We start from the raw sequence: 17881 nt of genomic DNA, 5'->3' as shown, positions 1-17881 counted from the left end.
GCTGCTTATCAGCATTTATGCACAGATTTTTGTTAGGACATTTCGGTTTATATCTAGTAGTCAATTTGCTGGGTCATGTAGTAACTTTGTAGTTAACCTTTTGAGGAATTGCCAGACTGTTTTCCAAAGTGGCTGCATTTTATATTCCCAGTCAGTGATGTATGCAGTTGCCAATTTTCTTCACATCCTTGTCCATAATTGTTATTTAGTTAGTGGGCAGGTAGTGACTTGACAGTATAAAACTCATAGGCAGGATAGATCCAGGATTTTTGGAGTTTGAATTTTGTTTAACTTAGGGACATCTTTTAGAAAAAGAACTCGGGAGTTACAAATAGACACAAGGCCTTGATAGACAAGTTAAATTGAAAGCCTCTGAAACTTAAGTTTCATTAGCTTTGTGTTAACCCTTTGTTTATAGAAGTGTTTTGAGAGTTAACTGAGATAAAACGTAAAATTTTTTCGCAGAATGTGTGGTTTCTAGGTAGTAGATTTTAATAGCTTATTACTGTGACTTTTTTAGAAGTCTGTTTTGAACATAAAAAGCAGACTTTTCTGTTCAGTTGATCTAGATTGGCAGGCCTAGGAATCTGTACTCCTTGAATGGCGTTGGGCTCCCATTTTGAGAAGCATTTTTTTTTTTTTAGAATATGTTTACTTTGCATTTTCAAATGAAGTGGACAAAGTAGATATTTTCTTTTAGTTTGTTTCTCCTTGGCATTTTCAGTATCTGTTATGATGCACTTAATGGCTGTTACAGGAAAAGGTTGTGTCTCTGCTTCGGGGGACATCCCTGGTAGTCCAGTGATTAAGAATATGCCTACCTATTGCAAGGGACACAGGTTTGATCCCTGGTCAGGGAACTAAGATCCCACATGCCTTGGGGAAGCTAAGCCTGTGACCTATAACTGCTGAAGCGTGAGTACCTAGAGCCCATGGTCTGCAACAAGAGAAGCCACCACAATGAAAAGCCCTTGCGCTGTGACTGGAGAGTAGCCTCTGCTCACCACACCTAGAGAAAGCCCGCTTGCAGCCGCTGCAACGAAGACCCAGTACAGCTGAAAACAAAACAAAAAAATACCTGGTTAGCAGCAAAGACCAGTAGTTAAAGTGGACTGCAGCTATTTAGGGTTGTGGAAATTAGTCAGTTGTTCCCCTCTCTTCCTTTAAAGACTTTATATATTAGAGTAGTTTCAGGTTTAAAAAAAAAAATCACATAGTCCCCATATATGGTTTCTTTTTCCTATTAATGACATCTTGATTTAGTATAGTACACTTGCTACAACTGATGAACCAGTTTTATACATTAACTAAATTCTATAGTTTACATTAGGGATCACTGTGCTGTATGGGGGTGTGACAGATGCATAATGTTTGGTATCCGCCATAAGATAAAGAATAGTTCCATTGTTAAATCCTGCTCTGCTGTGCTTAATCATCACTTTCCTGTCTTCTTGAGCCATGGGCACCATTGATCTTTTCACCATTTCCATAGGTTTGACTTTTCTAAAATGTTATATAGTTGGATCAAAAAGTATGTGGCCTTTTCACATTGACCCCTTTTTAGTAATGTGAGTTTAATTTTCCTCTGTGGTCAGTTTCTTTTTAGCTTTGTAAGAAATTGCCAATCTGTTACCCATAGTGGCTGTGTTATATTTTATATTCTGATCACCAGTGAATGAAAGTTTCTCTGCTCCACATCTTTGTTAAGATGTTATTTCTTACCAACGTCATTTAAAGATGAACACAGTCCCAGTCAAAGTCCCAGCAAGTTAATTTTTTGGATATTGGCAAAGAGATTCTGAAGTTTGTTTGGAGGGGAAAAAAAAAGCCCTAGAATAACTAACAGAATACTGAAGAGCAACAAAAGGATAGGATTGATAGCTACTACCTGACTTTAAGACTTAGTATAAATAATCTACAGTTTTTAAGACAGCATGGTACTGGTGAAAGACTAGACAAATAGATCAGTGGAACAGAATAAGAAACCCAGAAATAGACCAGTACAAATAGACTCAATTAGCATTTGACAGAGGAGCAAAGACCACTCAATGGACAAAGCATAGTCTTTTCAACAAGTGGTATGGAACAACTGGATAGCCATATGCAAAAGAAAAAGAAAATCTAGACACAGTTTCACAAAAATTAACTCCAAATTATCATAAACTTAATGTAAGTGTAATACAAAATTATAAAATTTCTAAAAGATAACATAATAAAAATCTAGATGACCTTGAGTGTGATGAATTTTAGATACAATTCCAGTGCCGTGATCCATGAAAGAAAAACCTGACAATAGAAAAGCCTGAAAAATACTGTTAGGAGAATGAAAAGACAAGCCACAGATGGAGAAGATGTTTGTAAAACTCATATCTGATAAAGGACTTGTATTCTTAGAATTCAATAAAAAGATAATCGAATTTAAGAATCGACAAAAGATCTAACAGGCACTTTGTTAAAGAAGATATACAGGTAGCACATAAGCATTCTAAAAGGTGCTCAGTGTCATATGTCATTAGAGAACTGAAAGTGCGTGAGATGCTACTGCTCACGTCTTAACACTGGCTCGAGTCTGAAACATTGAGAACGTTTACATTATCTTATTAACTTTGCTCAGAGAATGGTCTCTTATATCAGGTTTTTATTTGCTAATAGTAGTGTTAAGTCTCACAGATATTTTCTTTTGCCTAATTCTTTGATAAGAAAAGGGATGTAGTAAAGACACTTGCTTTTGGTTTTAAGTTTACCTAATTATATTTTATTACCTGGTTAGAAGGACTGTGTGGTTTCTCTTGACTTGTGTTGTTTAGGAGGTCAAGATTTTAATTTTTCTCCCCTCCACAAATCAGGAGACTTCTTGTGATCAAAGTGAAGGTTCTTGTTCTTCTGAAGAAGAAGAATGGAAAAGTGATAGAAGAAGTGAAAGTGACAGTGAAAGTTCAAGGTACCTGTTTTTACTTGTTTTAAACTTTAAAGCGTTTTAGTCATAACCTTGAATGGAATCATACTTGAGTGACATTCAAGATGTAAGAGCTTCCATCTGTCAGGTTTATGATACATTTAAAAGGAGAAAAAAACCTGGATTAACAGTTGTATCTATAGGAAATATTTTGGGTATTTTATTTAACTATAAAACATGTGAGCGAAAGTGTAAACATGTGTACTCAGAATATCAATTTAGCCTTGGGCTACATTCATAAAGAGGAATGTCCAAAGTCTGAATGGTAAAATCACTGTTAAATTTATTATTAGTTACTGCATATGTTGATGGAAATTCAGTTAATTAATTAAGAAGAAGAAAAAGGGAATTTTAATCAACAAGCCAAGCTAAGGATTATAACCAGGAGGCAGATTCGCAGGAAGCTCTGAGAACTCTTGGGCCTGTTGGAAGCTGAAGGCACAGTCACATGCATTTTCAAGATAAAAGATGGTACATCAGGATGACATACTGCTGTTTTATGTACATCTCACCAAGGATACATAGTCTAGGTCAACTTGTACAAAGTGAGCACTAACTACTGTGACCCCCTCCAGAGCTGGGAAACCAGGTTATTCTTTTAAGAAGTTAAATTGCTAATGTCAGAAGAAAGGAGAAAAAATGATCTTTACTATTGAGCAGGTACTCCCGTCTTTGAGTGGCTCTGGCTAACATATAATGCTGATGCCCACTGCTCATTAGGGAGGGCGGCCCAAATGATCACACAGAGATAATTTTATGTTGAATTTTCCTTGTCCTGTCTTAAAATATAAACATTATTTTATCATACATACTAGCTTTTGTTTAGTTTTGGTATCCAAATTCATGGGACTTAAGGTGTTAGTATCTGTTCTCATCTTGATAAATGCCAACTTTCTTGGCAGATGCTCAAACCAGAAACCTAGACATCATTCTCTCTTCGTAATTATTTCTGTTACCATGTCTAGAAAATTGTCTCTCCTAAGTATGACTCAATATTTTAATTTCTATTGATACTTTGCTTTACAGACTATTATATCATACTCCTGGCTTCTTTTCTCGTCTTCTTTTATTCCATTATGCTTAGGAGCTGGAGTGATTTCTAGAATACTTGTTTAGTTTTGTTTGTTGTAGTCTCTCAGTCGTGTCCAACTTTTTGTGACCACGTGGACTGTAGAACCCCAGGCTTCACTGTCCTTCGATGGTGATGGACATCCCGGAGTTTGCTCAAACTCATGTCCATCGAGTCAGTGATGCCATCCAACCATCTCATCCTCTGTCTCCTGCTGCCTTCAATCTTTCCCAGTATCAGAGTCTTCTCCAGTGAGTTGGCTCTTCACATCAGGTGGCCAATGTATTGGAATCAATCCTTCCAGTCAGTATTCAGGGATGATTTCCTTTAGGATTGGACTGGTTTGATCTCTTTGCTGTCCAACAGACTCTCAAAAGAGTCTTCTCTAGCACCACAGTTTGAAGGCATCAGTTCTTTGGTGCTCAGTCTTTTTTATTTAATTTTAATTGGAAATACACAGAACATGAAATGGATCATCGTAACTGTTTTTAACTATACAGTTCGGTAGTGTTAAGTACATTCGCAGTGTTGTGCACCCAGTCTCCAGAGCTCATTTCATCTTGCAATACTGAGACATATACCCACTGAACAATAATTCATCACTCCACCCCACCTACCCTGGCAACCACCACCCTTGCCTTTCTGTGTCTGTATTTATTATATTTGAATTCAGCTTATCTTGAATTTTATTACACAAAGCACATGCTCTTAAGATTTTTAAAACAGCTCTTTTTATAACGTAAAAGATAATGCAGAAATAACATTTATAGTAAATAGCTTTTGGATATGGGTTTTATGGAGCCTGGGAGGTATGTGGTTGGGTAATCATGGCCCCAGTTAGAGGGTCTTTATCCTCTTCTGTGTTTGCTAAAGCTGGCAGTGTGGCAGGGGCTAGTTTTCTAGATTGAGTTTCCTGTTTGGCTCTGCTTTTGCTCCAGAGTAGGCCGAGACTAGTCCCTCTGTGGGATCTTTTCTCATATCAGGGAGAATCCCCTTCTTGGCAAGAAGCCGTGCCCACTTATAGCTTTCTGTTTGATGTGGCTCTGCTTTCCTTGTGCTTCTCAGTATACTCACTGATAGGTCTATCATCCCAGTTAACATTTCTAGTCCATTTCTGAGCTTCCTGCAGTTTAGGGGAAGTGCTGCTCTTCTGGTCTCTACTGTTTTCATAACTACACTTCATTTTTGGAAGGGGAAATTATTTGTTGGCTCTTGATGTTGTCTTCCGTGAGTTCTCATCCAAATTATACTTAGAAACATTTACTCAGGCTTACATCCTTTTCTAATTTCCAGTGTCAGTGAAGATTTTTCTCTTCTCATGATCTTTGGTCACGTCAGTATTTGCTGATAGTGAGAGTAGTTGAATCTTCCTAGGATCTTTTCTTTCCTCCTTGTTGTCTCTATCTCTCTTAAGGTTGTAGGATTAATTTGCTATTCAGGCTTAGATTCTGGTTCCATACAACTTACAACTTTTCCTTTTCCAGTGATTCTTCCTCTAGGTATTCTGATTGGACAGCCGACGCAGGCATCCACCTGCAGCCTCCTTTACGAACATCATCTCGACGACGAATTACTCGATTTTGCAGCAGTTCAGAGGATGAAATGTCTGCTGAGAATTTATCTCCTCCAAAAAGGAGACGAAAGAGAAAGAAAGAAAATAAGCCTAAAAAAGAGGTACGAAAAGTATACCCTTAAAAATAACATCTATCTACACTTTCATAGTTTCTGTCCATATTTAGAAATTGTCTTTGGGAATTTGGAGCCTTCGTTGTTATTATTTTGATTGATAATGTTGTATCATCAGGAGTCAAATGTAAAATACAAACTTACTTTTGGAAAAGCTTCTTTATTATTAAAACTATCTAATCTGCTCTGAATTGAACTTGGCACTTAACACCTTTTTGAATCTGTAACTTCAGAGGGAAAGATCTGTTTTGTTCAGAACCCCACCATAACTCTTATTTTCTCCTGTCAATTTCAACGCCAGAAATATACTTCAAGGCATTTTAAGGGCCTTCTTGTTTTGTCTGCTATTGTCATGTTTCCCATTTTCATTTGACATGTTCCATCTTACTCCTTTTCTCCTAATTGTAACATCCCTGTACCTCGTTAATACGTATAGTGCATGTGCTCCTATTGAATATTTAAAGATGCTATGTCTTTATATTAGTTATCTTTTGCTATATAACAGATCATCTTGGAACTTAAAAACAACAAACATGTATTATTTCATGTTTTAATGAATCAGGAATTTGGAAACTGATTAGCTGATTTTTGACTCATGAGGTTGCAGTCATCATATTGGCGTGGGTCACAGTGTTGTGAAGTCTTGATTAGAGGTGGATCTTTGAAGCTTTTCATGGAGTAGTTGGCTGGTGGCCTCAGTTCCTCACCACATGGGTCTCTCCATAGGGCTGCTTGAGTGTCTTCTTACCTTGGTAGCAGATTGTCCCCAAAGCAAGTGGAACAAAAATTAAACAAGGGCTAAACCTTTTATGACCTAGGCTTAGAAGTTGCCCATTGTTACTTATGCTTTTTTCTCTTTGTTAAAAGGAGTTGGAGCCCACACTCCAGTGGAGGAGACTTGGGCTCCACCTGTTAAAGAGGAGAGGAAGAGTAGCAGAATTTGTGGTTCTGTTTTAAAATTACCAGTCTCTTTTTAAAAAAACTTTCCTTCCGTTATGGTTTATCACAGAGTATTGAATATAGTCCTCTGTGCTCTACAATAGACCTGTTGTTTATTCATCCTATACATAATACCTTGCCTCCACTAACCCCAGACTCCCATCCCATCCCTCCCTTCCCCTTGACAGCCACAAGTCTGTTATCTGCCTGTGTGAATCTGTTTCTGTTCTATAAAAGTGCATTTGTGTCATCTTTTAAATTGCACATGTAAGTGAAATCATATGTGAAATTACCAGTCTCAAAACCTCAAATCCAGAGGAGACTGCCTGAGATAATTAGTCTGTGGTAGAATTCACTGTGGAGTCTTGGCAAAGTAGTCTTAGTGTGTTGAAGAGGGTTGTTGAAGAGTGTTTAGTTTGAAATTAGCCCCATTTCATAGGATGTAATGTGAGTGCTGTGAAGAATCTGTTAGAAATTCAGGAGAAAAGTGCTCGGTAGATCTACAATGCTTATACAACTGATAATGTTCCTGTGTATGTATGAACCAAGTATATATGCTGTTAGAAACTAATCATTAGGTGACATGCTTATAAAAGTCAGCCAAAGTCTTTTGTTTTCAATTAAACAGTACATGCTGCCACTTTCTATCTTATTAAACTTTGTACTCTTCCCCTTGGCAGAATTTGCGGAGGATGACTCAGGCAGAGCTTGCAGACGTGGAACATTTATACGAATTTCATCCTCCAGTTTGGATAACTGACACCACACTTCGAAAATCTCCTTTTGTTCCTCAAATGGGTGATGAGGTAAGAGTTACAGAGTTTAAAAATATGGATATGTATCATAAAATTAAATTACTCTTAGGTTTTTATTTTTAAATGTCTGTTTCCCTTTTGTAGGTAATATATTTTCGACAGGGTCATGAAGCTTATATTGAGGCTGTCAGAAGAAATAACATTTATGAACTGAATCCTAACAAGGAGCCATGGAGAAAAATGGATCTTAGGGTAAGATGATGGCATTATGAAGTCTTAAACATTTAGCACATAACATATGTAGTTATTTGTAAATCCATTTAAGAAACACTCTGGAGGCATACCATATTACTATCTTTCCATTAATTTCCACCTTAAAAACATTTTTGCTGCTAACCTGCTAAGCATTAAGGTCTAGTCAGAAGACATGCTTTTTGGTAGACACTCTATACTGCTGGAAGGCATCTTGACTATATTACCATTAATCTTAAAATGCTTGTACCCAGGACAGATTTTCAGAAGAAGTGCAAGTCTCCAAAAAGCAAACAAACAAAAAAATCGGTAAAAAAGTTTCAATGACATGCATAATAAAGTATAGGAAAAACTTTAGCTTCTCTGTACTTTGTATACATATTTTTAACATTTAAAGAAAAATATCATGTTCTAACAAGTAGCAGCAAATAGTTATTCAACTTGGTGAGAAAGGTGCAAGAAACAAGTCCAGGCTCCCTAGAAGGTATCTTGGTAATTAGAATTAAAACTGAAAATATTTACACCTTTAAAATCAGTGATTTTACTTTTGGCAATTTAGGAAGGAACCAAAAGTGCATACAAATTTATGAGCAAGGTAATTCCATATCACTGTTTATAAAAGCCAAAAATTAGTAAAAAATCCAAATATCCCACAATACTGAAGGAAGCAAATCATGATGTGTTTCTATATTTGGCTACTATGTAGAGCCCACTATGTAACTGAAAGTTGTAAAGTATTTGTTAAATGAATGTTACATTTTCACTAGTAAGAGGAAAAATGGGATGTGAAATTACAGTTTTAGTTACAAAAAAATTTTAAAGATATGGGGTCAACCAAAATAAATAAAAATGTCAGTCGTGATTAAATGTAGAATAGTATTATAGGTAATTTTTATTTGTTATACTTCGTATTTTTAAATACTTTCATTAACTGTGGAAGGTGAAAAAACTCTGCTTCTGTGCAGTTGGCTTTAAGATACCTTGAGATGTATATCTCTTTTACTTATTACTATGTACCTGAGGACAGTTGATTCTCATTTTTCGTGAATTTTTATTTGCAACTTGCCTATTCACTGTATACTATTTGTAACACCAGAATCAATATTCAAGATGCTTTCTAGTCATTTGCAGACATGCATAGCTTGGCAAAAAATTTGATTTGCCTGCCTAACATGTTTCTTAGCTGAGGTTGAACAAGATGAGCTTCTTTTGAGCTCTCATGTTGTAAATAAGTGTTCTTTTCATTTTATTCATCGCCACATTAAATTTTTTTCACGTTTTTGTGCTTTTTTGTTGGTGACATGCTGTTTAAAATGGTCCCCAAACATAGTGTTCAAGTACTGTCTTGTGTAACTAAGCACAAGAAAGTGATGATGTACCTTAGGTAGAAGGTCTGTGTTAGAGTAGCTTCACTGAGACATGAGTCATAGTGCTGTTGGCTGTGAGTCCAGTGTTAATGACTCAGCACATATATTAAAGGAGGTTTTTTAACACCGAGATTCACATTACACAAGATACTATATTAATTAGGTGACTGAAATGTTATGACTTGTATCAACCTGAGCTTGTTTTTGCTTCAGGAGCAGTGGTTCAGTTTTCACTGTGAAGTCACTGATTCCCTGTTTTAAGTGGCCCTGTAGAATAATAAGAATATTGCAGATAATGAGAATCAACTGAACTTTTAGCACTTTGTTTGGCATATTATAACATTTTGTGCAGTGAATAAGTGGATGAATGATCTCATGCTGTTAGCATTAAGGAAGCAGATATTGGGAGAAGGCTCATTAATGAGTAGGATGCTCTCTCACAATAGGAACCTCTCCTGTTGCCTGTCTTACTTACCCCAACTGCCTGGAGCAGCTCACAACACACAGTAGATCTTCATATAAACAAGTATTTATGGCAGTGTATCAGGTTGAAATTTAATATCAAATTTTTGAATAGTAAGCCAAATGCTTACATATTTTGATTTGCATAATACAAAATTATGTAAATGAAAATGTGCCTCTAGAAAGAGAAGAAAGTCAGAAGGAAGTTCCAATGGGTATACAGTGATTGTCTTTAGATACTGAGCTGATGGATGATTTGTGTCCTCCTCCTTATACTTTTGGTGTGTTTTTTCTAAAGCTAGCATATTGCTTACATTAGAAAATGTTTAAATACACCTTCAAAAATATGTGAAGATATAGCAAAAAATGACTGTAATTAATGATAAATCCCTTGTCTGGTTTGAAATCCTGAATTGTGAGCTGACTTAATTTGGGAATATGTGGAGAATTATCATCTTGAGGAATTGCTTTATTTTAACCATATATTGTTTTTAAAATATCTGTTACAGGATCAAGAATTGGTCAAAATAGTTGGAATACGATATGAGGTTGGACCCCCTACACTTTGTTGCCTCAAACTAGCATTTATAGATCCTGCAACTGGAAAACTTATGGACAAATCTTTCTCTATTAGGTACATATTTTAAAAATGGAGTTAGTTAAATTTAGATTTTCCCTCCTGCCTGGTTAGCATGTCCTTTCCATTCAGCTGCAGGGTGCAGCACAGCTGTGAGCTGCAGTTCTGATAGAGGGGACCCATAGAAGTAAAAATCCTGGGTCTGCAGTGGCCACTAGGCGGGAGTGTGTTGATTGCATTTTCCATGCCACTTAAATGTGTGGAGAATTCTGGCCTGTAGTGGAGATGGCATCTACATTTGTTTTTCAGAAAATGTTAGAATAATTTTCTAAACCTGTGCCATCCAGTATGGTAGCTGTCAGCCAGATGTGGCTGTTGGGAACTTGAACTGTTGCTAATTTGAATTGAGTGTGATGTAAGTTTACACACTGGATTTTGAAGGCTTGGAGAATGTAAAATATTTCATTATTTTGTATTATTTGGTAAAACAGTATTTAGGATATATTGGGTTAAATGAAATACACTTAAAATTAATTTCACTGGTTTCTTTTTACTTTAATAAGGCTAGTTGAAAGTTAAAAACTACAAATATGGGCCCCATTGTATTTTCTTTGGACACTGTTGTTCTGGACTATAACCTGCTATGAAGGAAATATAACAGTCTTTTATTTTTGTTTAGATACCATGACATGCCAGATGTTATTGACTTTCTTGTCTTGCGTCAGTTTTATGATGAAGCAAGACAGAGGAATTGGCAGTCTTGTAAGTCTGTTCTTATTGGATTTTATGTATACCCTGAAAAATTAATCTCTCATTGATATGAATTTTTCATTGTGCTGCTGCTTATTATGGAGGATGGAAAAATGTAAATTCTGGAAAGAAATATAAGTGACTGCTAAGTATATTTTGCTTAGGGATTAGTATGATATGTGACATTTCGGAAGAATGATTTCTTACTCCTTGATTATAGGCTAGAGTAGACCTTTTATTTCCTTTCAGACTGGTCTACACTGCATTATCTCCATCTATTATGTGACACTGGTATAATCCAAAAAATTACCTCTGATATGAAACAATCAGAAAGTTGAAAAATGATGCAGATGTTACACTGATAGTGTTATGGTATACCAGAGTATTTTGCCTTTGATACTATATCAACCTAGACTTAAATAGATTGACTTGAGAAAACTATTCCTTTAAAAAATTAAAAATTTGTATAAAATTGATATTTTATAGCCATGAATTATATAGGTAGACAAATAAAATCATTTAAATGTAGGCACTAACTTCTAGTGTGGGTATTTGAGTGTGATTTGAGTGTTGTTTTTGTGGTGACCGTTTAAAGCAGGCCAGTGGGCTGGCTGGCTTAGACTTCTGTGGTCACTAATCTCCTCAGGATGTATTGATGACTCTCATTAGGCCAGCACCTGCCATAGCTGTTTCACGGTTTTGCATGCATTGCTGTTCAGTATGCACTGCTCTCTGGGGAACTCATGTATTGACTTCAGGCACCTAGAAGAGCTCATTCTCCATTTATCAGTTTCAGTGAAATACTCTGTTCTACCTCCACTGTGTCAGCTCATGTACACATTCATAAATGATGCTTTGACCTCATTAATTTTTCTAATTTCTGTTACCTTTTTCTACAGGCGATACAAATAGGTAAATATTAGATAAATTCCCTGAGTCTCTATTTGAAATGAAATCTTATCAGATAATATGACTTCTCTTGGTAGCCTAGTTTAATGGTAATGTCCACTCAGGTAATCAGGGTTATTTTGGGGACTGAGGAGATGAAAGTTTTCTTGAAGAAGAACATCTAGGCACCAAAAACAACAAAACCAGACAACTGGAATATATGGAAGTTAACATTGTACAGCCAAGTCCCAAAGAACTTGATAGTTCCTAGCTGTTCCTGTTTTTCAACCCCCATAATGTGTAAATTATAAGCTCTCATTCTGTTTCAATAAGATGCCCATTTAAAAAAATGTTTAACCTTGATTCTCTACAAGAGGAATGACTAATTTTAAGATTAAAAATATTATTTGATTTATCTGTGTCATAGGTGTTGTATAAATTAAAATTGTTCATGTTATTAGCAAATTGATATCTCAGATTTGGTTGTCTCTTACAGGTGACAGGTTCCGTTCCATCATTGATGATGCTTGGTGGTTTGGAACGGTGCTACGTCAAGAGCCATATCAGCCACAGTACCCTGATAGTCATTTCCAGTGTTACATTGTGAGGTCTGTATGCCAGTGAAAATAGTCCTCTCAACATTTGTTCACTGTGACAGGTTGTGATACAAATCACTGCTGTGTTTCAGGTTAATAAAAATAACACCATTGAATTTGTTATTATGTCAGTCTCACATTTGTAGAGTCTTTCTAGCATGCCTCTGTTGCTAGTGCCTTCATTGGTACGGGTTCTCCTTGCTTCTCAGGGGCCTTTTGTGTAGCTCTGACTCAGTGTAAAAAAATCCACCTGCCAGTGCAGGAGACATAGGAGATGTGGGTTTGATCCCTAGGTTGGGAAGACCGCATGGAGAAGGTCATGGCATCTGCTCCAGTATTGTTGCCTGGAGAATCCCCATGGATAGTGGAGCCTGGCAGACTACAGTCTGTGGGGTTGCAAAGAGTCGGACATGATTGAGTGACTGAGTATTTCCTCAGCCCAGTGTTGCAGGATCATGTCACTGTTCAGGAGCACACAATACTCCATTTCCCTTGTTCAGAAAAAGTCTTTGCTGTCTTTCCATTGGCTGTGGAAACAAAGTCCACATGCTGAAGCATGGCATTCAAGGCTTTCACACTGTCTTTCTTCACTTACCCTGGGTAAACCACACAGGATTTTTGGTTCTGTTTTTGAAGCTGCCATACATTTTTATACTTCCTTATATGGAGAACGAAATGGCAGCCCGCTCCAATATTCTTGCCTGGAAAATCCTGTGGTTGGAGGAGCCTGGTGGGCTGCTGTCCATAGGGTCACTCAGAGTCGGGCACAACTGAAGCCACTTAGGATGCATGCATGCATTATACTGTATCCTAAAGAACACTCACTGTTAATACTTAAATTTCCATTGCTACAGTGAGGTTAATTTTTGCATTTTCTATCGTTTCTGTACTGTAATAGTGAATACCTAGTTATCAGCCAGAAATTGTCTTTGTGAAAGAGTAACCAAACTTTTTTGGTCTTCAACAGGTGGGACAATACTGAAATTGAAAAACTTAGCCCATGGGATATGGAACCAATACCTGACAATGGTATGTAGTTTTTAAATGATGAAAGTATGTGTTCAGTATTTTTATCTTATTCATGTACATAGAGTGCATTTGTTGTCTTTGAGAAACGTTAACATTATGCGAACTGTGAGCTTTAGTAAAATAAGTGAACAAAATTATGTGTATCCTGGCTCCTTATTTCTTATCCTGTTTCCAGCCTGTTTCTGACTGTATCTTAGTTACCAGCTATCATTTCTCAAGTAACTATGTATTTATCTCTTCTTGACCTTGTTCATGAACCCTGCGTTTCCTTTTCCTCATCCTTATTTTAGTACCCTGTTTAAAAAAAAGCCTAATTTGACTTTTGTCTGTTTCTTGCATTATGTCAGCTTGCTTGTCTTACTATGGTTTGTCTGTTCCTTTTCTGTCAGAGGTAAGTTTCTGTTCCAACAGCAGCCTCTTCTGCAGTGCTTGCTGTCCCCTGCTTTGAGCTCCTCTCAGACCTGGTATTGATACTGAGTTCATTGCCTCCAACAATGAAACTTTCCCATCTCCATTCAAGTTTGAATGTGTGTCTTTCACCTTAAAACAACTCTCATTACATTTTCTTGAACATTTTAGCTACTGAATTAATTAACTTCACTCCTGTTAAACTTTTTGAAGGGGTGCCCTGTATATCTCTTGTCTCCATCTCTCCTCTATCAGGCCTTTCTTCTATATTAGTGTTGATTGAACATAACTTTTGCAAAAACTTTTGTCCTTCTACCTCCGCTTATTGACACGTGAAACTTTTGCTCTGTGTGGTGTTCTTGTGTCTGCCTTAGGGGCCAAGCCCTTTTCCTTCATGTTTTATTCACTGACATATCTCCATCAACTATTGTCTTGCTTTACTTTGAAAATTAGGAGTTTTTCCAGAAAACTTTGAAAAAATAACTACAAGTCTTGAAAGTCACCAGTGACTTCTTAAATTTTCTTTTGAGCTTAGTATCTTAACAAATAATAGTTAGCAATGTGAAATGAAATTTTGCATTGTATAATACCTATATAGATAAACCCTTTTTGATAAACCCTTTAGATAAAATAAACCCTTTTTGAGGTCTCACTCTGTTGCTAAGAACTTCATGTGTATCAATTCATTTAATCTTTCTCTGAGGTGATGCTCTGTTATTAATTTTAAAGGTGAAGGAATGCAGACTCAAGAGAGTCTCCAGTACCTGGTTCTGAGTTGTACAGCTCTGAAAAGGATAGGAGTTAGGATTCTAAGCTGTCTGGCATCAGCATGTGTTTTTAACAGCCAGTTATAGATACTTCTTTGTAAACAATGCCAAATTAGTGAAAGCACTCACATAGAAAGATTTTACATGTTCATGAGGCCAAGAAGCCTTTGGAAGAGTTGTCAAACAACATGAATAGACAGAAAGATAAATTTGGAGGTGTATGAAGAAAAGCTCATTTGCATTATCAGTCTTGGAAATGTGCATTAAGTAATAATAAAAAATTGTTTTACCTATCAGATTGTTAGAGTGATACATTTGTCTCCAGGCTTGTTGATGTTTTTCTCCTTTTAAAATAATTTTTAAGAAACCATTCTCTGAATATTTACATTGCCTCTTGTTTTTTTTTTTTTTAAATGCACACGCTCTTTTAAAAGGCTGTTTTGTAATATTCTTGAGCTGGAAATTATTTCAAAATGAAATGTTTAAAAAGTACAGTAAAAATTGACAATGGAAAGTACGAAGAATTTCTGAATGCCCAGCTTTCTTGATTGTTAGCATCTTCCATAAGTGTAGTGCAGTCATCAAAATCAGGAAATACCCTTGTAACAATTCTAATCCTCCCGGCCTTTTCCAGGTTTTTACCATAATCCTGATGTCTTTTCACAGCTTGGGTTTCATTGCCATGTCTTCTCCGTTTCCTTTTGTCTGTGATCCCTAAATTTTCCCATTATCTTTCACAGCCATGATGCCTTTGAAGAGCACTGGCCACTTTGTAGAATATCCCTTAGTTTGGGTTTGTCTGATATCCCCTGTGATTAATTCTGGAGTGTGCATGTTTGGCAGGAGTGTCAAAGAAGTAATGTTGTGGCTTTCCCAGTACATCCCGTAGGAGGCATCTGATGGCATTTTGTCCTATTACTGGGAATATTAACTTTTAATCATTTGATTTAGGTGGAGTCGGCCAGGTTTGTCCACTACAAAGTAGCTTCTTTTTCCTTTGGTTAGTATCCTGTTTATGAACTTGGGCAGCTTTAAAATATAGTGTATATTTGGTTTCTGGTTTGATTTTTTTCTTTTCTTTTTTTTTTTTTTGATGAAATCATAGTTGATCCACCTGAAGAATTAGGCGCTAGTATTTCTGTCACTTCAGATGAGCTAGAGAAATTACTCTACAAACCTCAAGATGGTGAATGGGGTCAGAAATCAAGAGATGAAGAATGTGAACGAATTATTAGTGGTATAGATCAACTTTTGAATCTTGGTAAGTTTTTTACGGTGAAAAAGTTGATTTTCACGATTTCTTTTCCATAGAGGTATTTTAAAACAGTAATGTGATTGTGTTCTTTTATTACAATTTGCATTTGTTACTTTTGGGGTAAGCCTGCAGTGTTGATTGTAGCTCTGTTTTATGAATGATTTGTCGAGAAATATCCCATAGAGGTCATGAATTTAGATGAAGATTCTTCCTTCCGATGTTACAGATATCGCAGCAGCTTTTGCAGGTCCAGTTGATCTGTGTACATACCCGAAGTATTGTACTGTAGTGGCTTACCCAACTGATCTGTACACCATTCGAATGAGACTTGTGAATCGATTTTACAGGTGAGTAGAAACTTACTTTAAAGGTAATTTGGGCCATACCAGTTAGACTGAAAAGAGTAGTAGTGGCTGACAGTGACAGTGCTGGAGTGGGGACTGATTAACATTATTTTCCATTTCATTCTCTTCTTTCATTATAGTCATTTCTTGGCTCTGTGTATAAGGCAGGGTTAGATGCCTATGGGTAGGTATGGATAGAACCTGGACAAGGAAAAGGAACACATTTCATTCCTTAGTCTTTAGTATTCTATTTTTCTTACAAAAGCTGCTCCATTTAAATATAAAATTTTAGTTAACAATTTTTTTTGAGCTCCAAATCACTGGAGATAGTGACTTCAGCCATGAAATTAAAGGATACCTGCTCCTTGGAAGAAAAGCTGTGACCAACCTAGACAGCATATTGAGAGCAGAGACATTCATTACTTCGCTGACAAACCATACCAGTCAAAAGTATGGTTTTTCCAGTAATTATGTGTGGATGTGAGAGTTGGACCATAAAGAAAGCTGAGCGTTGAAGACTTGATGCGTTTGAACTGTGGTGTTGGAGAACACTCTTGAGAGTTCCTTGGAATGCAAGGAGATCAAACCAGTCAATCCTAAAGGAAATCAGTCTGAAATATTCATTGGAGGGACTGATGTTGAAGCTGAAACTCCAATCCTTTGGCCACCTGATGTGAAGAACTGACTCCTTGGAAAAGACCCTGATGCTGGGAAAGATTGAAGACAGGAGGAGAAGGGGACGAAAGAGGATGAGATGGTTTGATGGCATCACCGACTCGATGGACACGAGTTTGAGCAAGCTCCGGGAGTTGGTGATGGACAGGGAAGCCTGGCGTGCTACAGTACATGGAGTCACAGAGTCAGACATGACTGAGCAACTGAACTGAGTTTATAGTTGGACTTTGACCTTTGAAAATTAATTTCCTGGAATCATCAACTTTTTGCCTCTGGCTTTTAGAGTGCTGAAAACTATAAAATTTCCCATTCTCAATGATTTTTTTTTGAAGCAGGTTATGGTATTTTATTCTGTATGATTCAGCAACTTTGGGAAAATTATCTTCACAAAATATTGACTTCTTGAGTTCGTATTGTTGGTGTTAATTTACCTCGGTAGTGTTGTAAACGTGGGTTTAGTCAGAAACTACTTTGTCAGTCTGTAGTCAGATTGAGTTTCTTAGGATTGATGGTATTTAACACATTTTGTTCATTGAGTCTATAACTTCAAACATGCCTAAAGGCAGTGTGGAAAGGAAGAGTTGCGTTTTTGGTTTTCTGGATGTGATTAAGTGATCTGTTAAGATTTTCAGTCCTTAAATGTATTCTCTGCAGTTCAGCTTCTAATATAATTGCTATGACTGTGATGAAGTTGACAGCATTATTTTACGTATCATTCTGGCTTAACATGCAGGATTTTTTAACTTGGTTTCTGTATTTTCATTTTTTAAACCCTAACTTCCTTGTTTTTTACTTTGAAGGAGGCTATCTGCATTAGTTTGGGAAGTCAGATATATAGAACACAATGCCAGAACATTTAATGAACCTGAGAGTGTAATTGCAAGATCAGCTAAGAAGATAACAGACCAGCTTTTAAAATTTATCAAGTAAGTGACCTCATGTTATAGATGTTGTGGAAAAGTTACTTTGCATATTGTGTTTTTAATTTGTTGCATTTTAATGTGTTACATTAAAGGACATTTCTTTAAATTTCTCTTTTTGTGGTTATAATTTAGGTAAAGGAATAAGAAGTTGAACAGTCAAATTTTTTCTGTTTCTTTAAAATT

The 17881-nt window shown here is 36.5% G+C and overlaps 1 protein-coding gene across 1 annotated transcript in view; it reads left to right on the top strand.

Moving 5' to 3' along the window:
• Positions 1 to 17881, top strand: part of BRWD1 (bromodomain and WD repeat domain containing 1) — a 123515-nt gene that overhangs the window by 68817 nt on the left and 36817 nt on the right. Inside the window, exons 22-32 of the mRNA XM_027960640.3 lie at positions 2847 to 2941; positions 5510 to 5699; positions 7331 to 7456; positions 7550 to 7657; positions 9996 to 10120; positions 10743 to 10825; positions 12198 to 12309; positions 13265 to 13326; positions 15607 to 15762; positions 15983 to 16103; positions 17576 to 17701. Of these exons, the coding sequence (XP_027816441.1) occupies positions 2847 to 2941; positions 5510 to 5699; positions 7331 to 7456; positions 7550 to 7657; positions 9996 to 10120; positions 10743 to 10825; positions 12198 to 12309; positions 13265 to 13326; positions 15607 to 15762; positions 15983 to 16103; positions 17576 to 17701 (1304 nt within the window). The remainder of the gene's footprint in view (positions 1 to 2846; positions 2942 to 5509; positions 5700 to 7330; positions 7457 to 7549; positions 7658 to 9995; positions 10121 to 10742; positions 10826 to 12197; positions 12310 to 13264; positions 13327 to 15606; positions 15763 to 15982; positions 16104 to 17575; positions 17702 to 17881) is intronic.

The sequence above is a fragment of the Ovis aries genome, chromosome 1 (genome assembly GCF_016772045.2).
Source record: "Ovis aries strain OAR_USU_Benz2616 breed Rambouillet chromosome 1, ARS-UI_Ramb_v3.0, whole genome shotgun sequence".
Taxonomy (NCBI): Eukaryota; Metazoa; Chordata; class Mammalia; order Artiodactyla; family Bovidae; genus Ovis; species Ovis aries.
The sequence above is the reverse complement of the archived record's forward strand: the minus strand, read 5'-3'. Positions and strand labels throughout refer to the sequence as shown.